The sequence below is a fragment of the Primulina huaijiensis genome, chromosome 16 (genome assembly GCF_012295235.1).
Source record: "Primulina huaijiensis isolate GDHJ02 chromosome 16, ASM1229523v2, whole genome shotgun sequence".
Lineage (NCBI taxonomy): Eukaryota > Viridiplantae > Streptophyta > Magnoliopsida > Lamiales > Gesneriaceae > Primulina > Primulina huaijiensis.
Window position 1 is genome coordinate 16,853,333 of NC_133321.1, and position 10,523 is coordinate 16,863,855.

At 35.0% G+C, this 10,523-nt stretch overlaps 1 protein-coding gene across 1 annotated transcript; it reads left to right on the forward strand.

The window, feature by feature from the left end:
• Window positions 1-1,142: 1,142 nt before the first annotated feature.
• LOC140961542 (phosphatidylinositol 4-phosphate 5-kinase 1-like) lies at window positions 1,143-5,246 on the forward strand. Its single transcript, XM_073420129.1, has 8 exons — window positions 1,143-2,823; window positions 2,925-3,089; window positions 3,284-3,449; window positions 3,536-3,646; window positions 3,730-3,923; window positions 4,004-4,134; window positions 4,226-4,319; window positions 4,623-5,246. Exons 1-8 carry the CDS (start codon window positions 1,622-1,624, stop codon window positions 4,930-4,932), a joined length of 2,373 nt encoding a protein of 790 aa, XP_073276230.1. The 5' UTR covers window positions 1,143-1,621; the 3' UTR covers window positions 4,933-5,246.
• The last annotated feature ends 5,277 nt before the right edge of the window (window positions 5,247-10,523 follow it).

Here is a 10,523-nt window from a genome sequence, read left to right on the forward strand (position 1 = left end):
CGACTCTCTGAATCGAACAATAGTTTCATTCAACTGAATTTTATTGATAAAAACATGTCATTTAGGAGTCCATACATTATTATAGTTGAGGTCTTTTAATTAACTATTTTTCAATTAATTAATAAAGTTTGAGATAAAATCAAGATTATATATTAATTTAATTCCCAATAAAGTTAAAATTATTTGACTAATTAGTAATTTTATATGGCTTCATTTTTTTTAGCAATTAATTATTTCTTATTTAACAAAACGATACTCACTTTGTGCCCTTTTGGGGTTTTTTGATTTGCGAAAATTTAATTCGCTTTTATAAAATAATAAAGTTGACGTAATTATTGTGTTTTGATTAATGTTTTTTTTAAAATTTTTTTACTCTTTTTATTTAAAAAAATAAATTATACAAACACGTAACACGTATATCGGAATACTAATATATTCCCCGTGACACTTTAGTTAATTTTCCGCTACTTGACAATTTCAATTCGGTCTTATCTTATTGAGCTCACTGTCCTTTAGTTGGATAATAGTGCATGAATTTCATCGATCAATTAAGTAAAAACATAAAAAGTCAGAATTAACGGATAATAATTTAAAATGAGAATAAAATATTATTTTTATTAAACATACACAAAATAATTTGATATAATCTTTGCGAAATTAGCTAATAAACTTGACGAAGACGGGGTTTATAGTTGCTTGTACTCAATTTTAAGCTAAAATTATGGAGAGTTTGGTTTATTCGCCAAACTAATAACCTTGGATTATTACAGGCTATTTTGCCTTAATTAGCGTCACATTATTATCTACCAAAATTATATAAAAGAAAAAAGCGCGTTTCCACCCGAGCAATTTAAGAATCGTCAACCTCGCAGCGGGACCACAGTGAAAAAGAAACAGGAATGGCACTTTTGAAATTAAATCACGAAACAGGTGGCATTTCGGTGCAAGGGAAATGACTGATGCTACTACCCCTTTTCACCGCGTAGGCGATACCGTCACCTCACGATGAAACAGAAGAAGATATTCCACGTTGGATACCTAACTGTACGTAGCTCGTTCGTAGGGTATATTCGTCATTTCGTGTACTCATTTACGTATATGCTGTATGCATAGGCTAGGCTAGGCTAGGCTGTACGTATTATATCTACGTTTTCCTATGTAAAGCTCAAACAGTGCAAAGGGCAATGCCGGCTCATTACTCGCGTACACTTTTTCTTCCTCCTCCCTTCTTCTCTCTCCCTCACGCATTTCACGCATTGTTCATTCGTTCGCATTCCATTTCTCGCTTCTTTTTTCTCCTCGGACTTTTCAGTTTCTTATTTATTTATTACTTGTTCTTTTTTCCTTTCTACAAGCCTTCCTGCAACTCTCCTGTATGCTGAGATCCTTGGTTATTCTTGCCTCGCAAGTTTGCTGTGGTAACCACTCTCCTCGCTTTCTTCGTTTTTTGTTTGAAGTAGTGAGACGGAGGAGGTATTACTTCGGATAAATGCCGCCGGAGCTGGATTTTCCGGCTGTTCATTGAGTTTTCTGGTCAGAGTTAAATGCGAAAACAACAACGAGCTTTAGGCCTTTTTCTTGCCTATAAACGTACAATACTTCTCACTTTATTTCTAGCAAAATGCCTGAGCCACTTTTGTGCTTGAAGCCAATAGAAAATGGCAGAAAGAAATTGAATGAGGAAAATTTTGATAGAGAGGAGAGATTAATTGATAACACTACCACAACTACTACGCCGAGATCAGTTATCATAATCCCGCGAAGCAAATCTCAAGCCACCAGCCGTAGAGTGACACCCACTTCGATTTCCGATGGCGAAGCAGCTGATATCTTGGAGAAGCACCTTCCAAACGGGGATCTGTATATAGGAACGTTCTCAAGCAACACGCCACACGGATCGGGGAAATACTTGTGGAAAGACGGGTGTATGTATGAAGGAGAGTGGAAGAAGGGGAAAGCGAGTGGAAACGGGAAGTTCTCCTGGCCTTCTGGTGCTACGTTTGAAGGTGAATTCAAGTCGGGTCGGATGGAGGGTATTGGAACTTTTATCGGGTCAGATGGGGATATGTACAAAGGTTTATGGTCTGCAGATCGTAAACATGGCTACGGGGTGAAACATTACAGTAATGGAGATTATTACGAAGGGGAGTGGAAGAAGAATCTGCAAGACGGGCAAGGGAGGTACGTTTGGAGAAATGGGAATGAGTATATTGGGGAGTGGAAGAATGGAATGATCCATGGAAGAGGCGTTTTAGTATGGAGCGATGGGAATAGGTACGATGGCAATTGGGAGAATGGGATTCCGAAAGGACATGGGGTTTTCACTTGGCCGGATGGAAGTTGTTACATCGGATTCTGGTCTGACGATACGTGTAAGAACAGTAACAAATCCCAGATTTTGAACGGTACCTTCTACCCCTCTCACAATGCCAAGAAGCAGAATGAAGAAGATTTCAGGGGATATTTTTGTAACAAGCTGTCGGCGCCGCTGCTGGTGGTTGGGGGGGAGAATGTGAATAATGTGGTCGGGGGTGGTGCTGGGAGGAAGCGGTCGTCCGTGGACGCTTGTGTGACGGCAGAGCGGGCTTTTCCCAGAATTTGCATCTGGGAATCCGATGGAGAAGCTGGGGATATAACATGTGATATTATCGATAATGTGGAGGCTTCGATGTTGTATAAAGATGGGTTTGCATTTGATCGAGATATAATCAAGCAGTTTCGGAGAAGTCCCTGTTGTTTTGGAGAAGTGAAGAAGCCAGGGCAGACTATATCCAAAGGGCACAAGAATTACGATCTGATGCTCAATCTCCAGTTGGGTATAAGGTATACAGAAAGCTGTAGCAAAACTTGGAATGAATCGTGTATTTGTTTCTTTATAGCATTCTTTAAGAATATATGTTGAATTTTTTAAATGTTTGCTTCAGGTATTCTGTGGGAAAGCATGCTCAGACCGTGCGCAAGCTTAAACAGAGTGATTTTGATCCCAAGGAAAAGTTTGCGACTCGGTTTCCTCCCGAAGGATCGAAAATCACTCCTCCTCACCAGTCTGTGGAGTTCCGGTGGAAGGACTATTGTCCGGTCGTGTTTAGGTAATGGGTCTTCTTCTATTTGTTGGGAAGATTTTTACCAAGAATGCAATTCTTGATACGTAGAAATAGATGTTTATTATTGTCTGTATGACTAAAATGTTAATTTATCTGATTAAAGTATCTTTTAGAATATTGAGCTACGTTTACTGCTGTATTTGCATCCTAAAATGGTGTGTTCTATTTTGGATTATCAGACATTTGAGGGAGCTTTTTGAAGTAGATCCTGCGGATTACATGTTAGCCATTTGTGGGAATGATGCTCTGAGGGAGCTTTCGTCTCCGGGAAAAAGTGGAAGTTTCTTCTACCTGACACAAGATGATAGGTTTATTATAAAAACAGTGAAAAAATCTGAAGCCAAGGTTAGTTTCCAATCTTTCTGAGTTGTCAAAAGATTAAAAGAACCGAATCTAATAGTGGTTTCGTTTTCGTTTTCCTCTCTCTTCAGGTTCTTGTGAAGATGCTTCCTAGTTATTATCAGCACGTCTGTCGCTACGAAAATTCGTTAGTCACGAAGTTTTACGGCGTCCACTGTGTCAAGCCCGTGGGCGGCGTCAAGGTGTGTACTTGTTCATTAACTCGTTCTCTGGTTATTTACGACGTTCTTACCTAATAAGTAATCCACGTTAATTTGCAAACCAGACTCGGTTTATTGTGATGGGAAATTTGTTCTGCTCGGAGTATCGAATCCATAGAAGGTTTGACTTGAAAGGATCATCCCATGGCCGCACCACTGATAAACGTCAGGAAGAGATTGACGAAACCACAACTCTTAAAGACCTAGATCTCAACTTTGTGTTCCGGCTACAAACCAATTGGTATCAAGAAGTAATCAAGTGAGTATATTTTGCATCCCTTGTTTGCCTTTCCTTCCCAACATTTGATCTCGCCTAAATTTGGTAGTTTTTTTTGCCAGACAAATTGATCGGGACTGCCAATTCTTAGAGGCAGAGGGAATCATGGACTATAGCCTCTTGGTTGGTCTTCATTTTCGGGACCATAGTACCGGGGACAAAATGGGATTGTCACCTTTTTTACTACGCACTGGTATGTTATGACCGACACTTGCACTTGTGTCATTGAAAAATTCATTTGTGGCATTAGAAGATTTTGCTGACATAAAGTTTTGTATCCTCAGGTAAGAACGACTCCTTCCAAAATGAAAAGTTCATGCGAGGCTGTCGTTTTCTCGAAGCCGAGCTACAAGACATGGATCGGATTTTAGCTGGCAGGTACGTAGTTCAGGCCATGTTATATTCAAACTTTGGCCAGTCTGGTTTTAGAATCATGAATCATTGCAAGTCCAGCCGAAATTGTTTTTCTTGTAATAAACAAATTCACAACTGCATTTCTGAATCTTTTATTTGGCTTGGTCCAAGATCGATAATTGTTCTTGAATTAAAATTTAAAGATGGTAGTTAGAATAACTATAAGGTCTTTCTACAGGGTGTCAATATTATTTAATGCTTATCTGGCTCGAGGGCTAGATGCATGACAAATTTCTGAGACGGTTATTGCATTTGTTGTTTCATCAGGAAACCATTGATCAAGCTTGGAGCCAACATGCCAGCACGAGCACAGCGTGTGGCTCGTAATAGTGACTTCAATCAGTATTCTCTCGGTGGATTTAGCAGTTTGACACCTTCCCGCAGCGTGGAAACCTACGAAGTGGTCCTCTACTTTGGAATAATCGACATCTTACAAGACTACGATATTAGCAAGAAGCTTGAGCATGTGTACAAATCATTTCAGGTTGATTCTACCTCCATTTCGGCGGTCGACCCTAAACTATATTCCAAAAGATTCCGAGATTTTATCGGAAGAATATTCATCGAGGAAAGGTGACGAAAATCCTTAGATAAATCAACGGGTATCCCTAAGATTCGCCATCGAATCTTGGAGTCCGTCAATGGGAGCTGGCTTCGCCCCTGGCTGAATTTTGTGGATCTTCCATTAGTGGAAGCAACCACATTATTGGTTTTTTGTCTTCTTTTGAAAGAAATGGGCAGGTCCCAAGAAAAAAAAAGAAGAGATTTCAGAATATGGGATTGGGGATTTGAATACGAAATGTACAGTTTACATGTAAAAAAAAAAAAGTTATGAAAATTTTTTAGTGGGATTTCCAAGTTGTTGACATGAAAGTCACCACACCCCACAAATGTTTCTTTAATCTTAGGAGCATAATCCTCTCTCTCTCTCTCTCTCTCTCTCTCTCCACACACACACACACATATATATATAGACACACACACACACTAACTAGAGAGAGTACAACTTACTTTGCTTTAGTTCAGCAGTGAAAGAGAGGGAGAGGGGGGGCCAAATGGGGTTAGCAGTTAGCTAGCTGAGTATGAACTCTGCTTATTTAAATAAACGCATAAAAAGCAGAGAAAGGCAATGGTAAAGATGCACTCTTTTGTTTACTAACCATCTTCTTTTAATTACTGTACTTTCTTACATTACATACAAGCTGTTATTCAAAATCAAAATTGACCAATTCAAAAAACCAAGAACACAGATTCCACGTGGCAGGTTCAGGATTCAAGATGTATTAAGTTCTGAGACGGGAAAATGTGGCACTTGGGCCGGGTTTTTATTATTTTTTGTAAGAATTTTTTTACTGTTGGAGTCAAAGTATATTAGGATTGGTTGGGGGGGCCCAGATTGAAACTGTTTCATACACTGTGTCTGCTCTTTTTTGACCTTCTTGTGTTTGAAAGGCTATCTACTGTTGTCTATAAGCTGAGATATCCTAAGCATGGGTCTGTCTCACTCTGCAATCCCCTACTACTTTTGAATTTGGACTTGTGAATTTTAGTAAGCATTACCATACACTTGTGAATTAAAATGCCAGATTTTGATGAGAGATTCACAACTTTATCAAGGTATAAACTTTTAAAAAATTAAATAAAAGAAAACATGCGCCAATAATATTATTATACAAAACTCTTGATTCATGGCACCAAATCTCATCACGACTAGAAGAAATAAGTTGTTATATAATTGATGGTCAAATTAAATGTTATCCTATAACGTGCCACACACTTTCTAGTTTAACTCGACGACCTTCGATATAAGTTTATACAAATATTATTATTCTTAAAATTTACCCATTTCTACCTACATAGTATTCCTCGACAATGTATCTGGTCTCTGGCAAATAATTATTTATTTTCTTGTTTCTCTAGCAAGATACAACGCAGAAACCTAATGCCTTAAAAATGCAAGCTAAGTTTCCGACATATTTTACACAAACTTAAACATTGTCATAATTATTAAAAAACGATCTACGGAACTAATACAAATTATAATAGAAAACCTAATGATATATATATATCTATATATAATCTAATAAACATGGAATAGTAGCAACAGTAAAAAAATGTTTTGCATGGAATTGGACCACTGATTTTGCACCAATTTGGGACGTACCTTTTTTACCTTTTGTATTTAATCAATTTTTACAGACGACCAGCCGTCTATTGCAGCAGACATTTATTTATCATCATATATAAATATGTGTGTGTGTGTAATATAAAACGATGGCAAATTTTATTTATTAATGAATTGGGAAATTAATTATGTTGTGAAATATTACTTAATTCGTATTAAGCATTGGTTATGTAAACTTTGCCTTGGTTGTGTTATTTTGGCATTTGGGTTCTTTCTTGTTCTTCTATTCTTGTTCGGTACGCTTCGACTTTATTACATTGGATATTGTATTTTTTTTTCTCCTAAAAAAAAAAAAAAAAGAAAACTTAAAATAAATCAGCTTATAGAAAATTTCTAGACATGGTTTATCGAAAATTAGATCGCATATAAAAACAAACAAGTCTATATATTTGAGACGGGAATATATATAGCAATACAATTATATATATATAATTTCGGCCAAAATCATTTAATCTATCACACGCATGTCCAGCCGTTGTCATAAAACACACTCGCTTTCTGGCAATGGGCATCATTAAAACACAGAAATGGACCTATGAAATTTTTGAACGGGAAATAATCCATCCACGTTTCTTCATATGGCGTGTTTATCCCTTCCACGATGTTTATGTTATTTTCCCCTTTTTTGGAAACACGAGTATATGCAAGACTATTAATTAATTAATTAATTACCCATCGTTTTCAGTAGAGTGAGTAGGGCCACATAATTAAATGGTGAGCGGCCATATGTTGGGTGAAATCACAAGAAATTCAAACATTGGACTTGTCCAAAGGCAGACAACCCCGCCCGCAACACTTGAAATATTTATTACATAATGTTATATTTAATTCCTACAACAAGTCAAGTGCATGGAATTGCTTTTCCCATTCTTTTTCATATTAAATAACATCTTCCACACTATATCATGTCATACAATGAAGTTTTGTCTCAATTGTGTGCTACGCTAATTGTCTGGTACTGTACGTAAGCCGAATTTCAATTTCCAAGAAATTGGAAACAATGATTAAAAAAAAACCTTTGTTCACCGATTTCACTGCAAAATAACTTCCATAGTACGAATCAACTTTTATGTAACGTGTAATAGTATTTTGTGGGTTATAAAATCCAATTATTATTCGTAATTGCATGCATGCATGCATGATATATAAATATTGGTTTTGGACCGCTTCGATCCTTAACTTGGACGCCCCATATTTCGAAGATTGAGCGACATTAACTTTGCAATAAGATTTTTGGGGTACAATGTCTCACATTTGATGTAATTCGAAGAGGGATGGTTTTGACATTTGATAGAGACAATGTCACATTTCGATGTGTCCAATTGTTGTTCACAATTTTATTTTTTATTTCATATATTTATTTGATTGAATATGAGAAATTATATATGATTCACAAATAAATATTGTGATGAAATTCGAAAGTCGAAAGAGATGTATCTGTCCCCCCCCCCCCCCCCCCAACCCAAAAAAACAGTGTTTGGATACGTGAGTGAATTATGGGTTCATATATAAAATACGCCATTTTTCAAACACAAGAGAGAACAATAATTAGTATTTAATACAGAAGAAGAGTCGTGTAGATTGTTTCTTGTTTCAGTGTTGGATTTACAGTGTATTTGGCAGAACTTATAAGTTCTAAAACACAGCTTATAATTTGTTTTAAAACTTATTATAAACTTTCATACTTTGTTTGGTAAAAAAAAGGTGCAAATAAATTATATGCTGTCGATGAAATTTGGAGAAAGAATTATTGAAAAATCCATTGCATCAAAATTCTTCCAATATTTGAATTGGTCCTGACACCAGTAACTCGTTCTCAATCGAATTGGGCCAAACTAAGTCGAACTAAAGGGACCAGTCAGTTTTGTGTGCAGTTTATGTAATTTGGCCTTCATTCAAATATTTTGTACAGCCCAATTTCAGGCCGCTTGGCGACTATGGATTAGACTGCATGTTTTTGGGCTTGGAGCAATGCCACAGATAATATATTGTTTGACCTTTTAAATTATGCATGCATAATGTCGTAAATGTTACTGTAAAACCTAAATCATATATTATTGTAAAAGGGTATACGAAATTGTAATATTGTATTTATATCATACTTATCATATGTCTAGACTATGAGTGATAAGAGATGTCTAAAGTAAGAAATGTATAATGTTATCATGAGTCAATTGATGAAATCGAGATAAATAAAAAATGAGAAAAAAAATAAGATGAAAAAAATTATGCATCATTTTAACTTCATCGAGTGCATCAAACGGTACATAGAACATATAATCCTGTCCTTATTTTGAAGAATTCCGAAAAACCAGAATCGTGAATCCGATGATATCATTATTGACGAGATACGCTCTATTTTTGTTTCAGTCAATTTCATTTCATTAGCATATGTCAACCGCAATGTAAATTTAGTGGCTCACTGTATTGCACATTATGCACTCTCATCCTTCTCATTGTCTCAGATCGAATGTGTTTTTTCTTTGTGGATGGTGAGTATATATAACTCTCGGTGACATTTAATATTAATATAATATCTTGTTTTTTAAAAAACACAATCGATCTGGTGGATATTTGAACAAGGAAACGTACGTTGAACAAATCAACAATTAAACTAAGGGACACTTTGTCTTAAAAAAAGAAAACCATGGATACTGTATGAAAAGATATGTGTCACATAAAAGTATGACAACTTGCGTTACGCCCACACTATTTGGTGCTGTTTTTCATTATTAATTTCATACTGAAAAATATCAACTTATGTCAAATCAAAAGATTACACGTACTTCTGGTTCTATGATGTTGCTACACCCAAACTCAAATTGCATCCGAGTTGTCATTTGTATATTTTTAAAATTTGTGGTTTTTCAAATAAAATAATTATATCTTTGATTTTGTATGGTTTTAAACGGTTAGATGGTTTTTAAAGTTTAAAAAAATATCTATTAAGAAATGATATTAGATCAAATATTTTTTTTTTCTAATTTAAGTAGGGTCTTGATTTGATTTTGATAGTGTATTCAGAATTAAGAATTATAAAAATAATTGACACATATATGAGATTGATATGTATGTGTATAGAATAAGAAATTGTTTAACATAATTAATAATAGCGTAGCGGATCGTGATATACACGATACATATATTTAATAAGAAATGAAATATATTTTTTTTTAAATTTTAAAATAAAACTAATAGATTTTTGAAATTAAAATGATAGAAAATAAAATAAAATAAAAATAAAAATACTGCAATCTTTTCACCTTCCACGATGAGCTACGAACTTTCAAAACCACTGAACCCTGAGGCTGAAGAACGGAGGCCCACCAAAATCTTACAATATGATCAAAGGCCTGCTATTAATGGTCGACACTCTCAAATTCTCCACCGCATTAGGCCATCTCCAACCCATAAATCTATTTTGATGCAGTTTCTGCATCAAAATAGTGCAGTTTCTGCACCAAATATAACATTCATCTCCAACCCATTTACTTCAAATCTTACACTAAAAATTATATTCCTAAAATATTCTTTTTGTTTACTATTTATTTATAAATTTAACAATATAATTATAATTAATGTTAATATTAGTATTAAAATTATAATTTTATTTTTATTAATAGTTAAATTTATTTATTTGATTCTTATATATATTAACTCTAATATTTATAATACGAATTAATACAAATGCTTCATTATTAAAATTGACATAATTTTAATACAGATAATTTATTTTTAGAACTTAATATGAATCCAAATTCAAACATCTGAACAATTATATTCCTCCCACAAATGATCAATTAAAGCATTTCGTAGTGCATAGTGAGCATCTTTGTTTTTTATCATTTTATATCGAGCGAGAAATTCTTGAAATCTAATATTCTCATCGACAACCATTTCTACATCCGGAGTTGGTGCTTCTCTCATATCTTCAATGGGTGCGCTAAGGTCACGTTCATCTTCGATAATCATATTGTGCATTA

Excerpts from the sequence above, each read along its gene's own strand:
- LOC140961542 (XM_073420129.1), top strand. The coding sequence starts at position 1,622 with ATGCCTGAGCCACTTTTGTGCTTGAAGCCAATAGAAAATGGCAGAAAG. Across the intron at positions 2,824-2,924 it reads AATCTCCAGTTGGGTATAAG|GTATTCTGTGGGAAAGCATG; the intron begins GTATACAGAAAG and ends TGTTTGCTTCAG. Across the intron at positions 3,924-4,003 it reads TGGTATCAAGAAGTAATCAA|ACAAATTGATCGGGACTGCC; the intron begins GTGAGTATATTT and ends TTTTTTTGCCAG.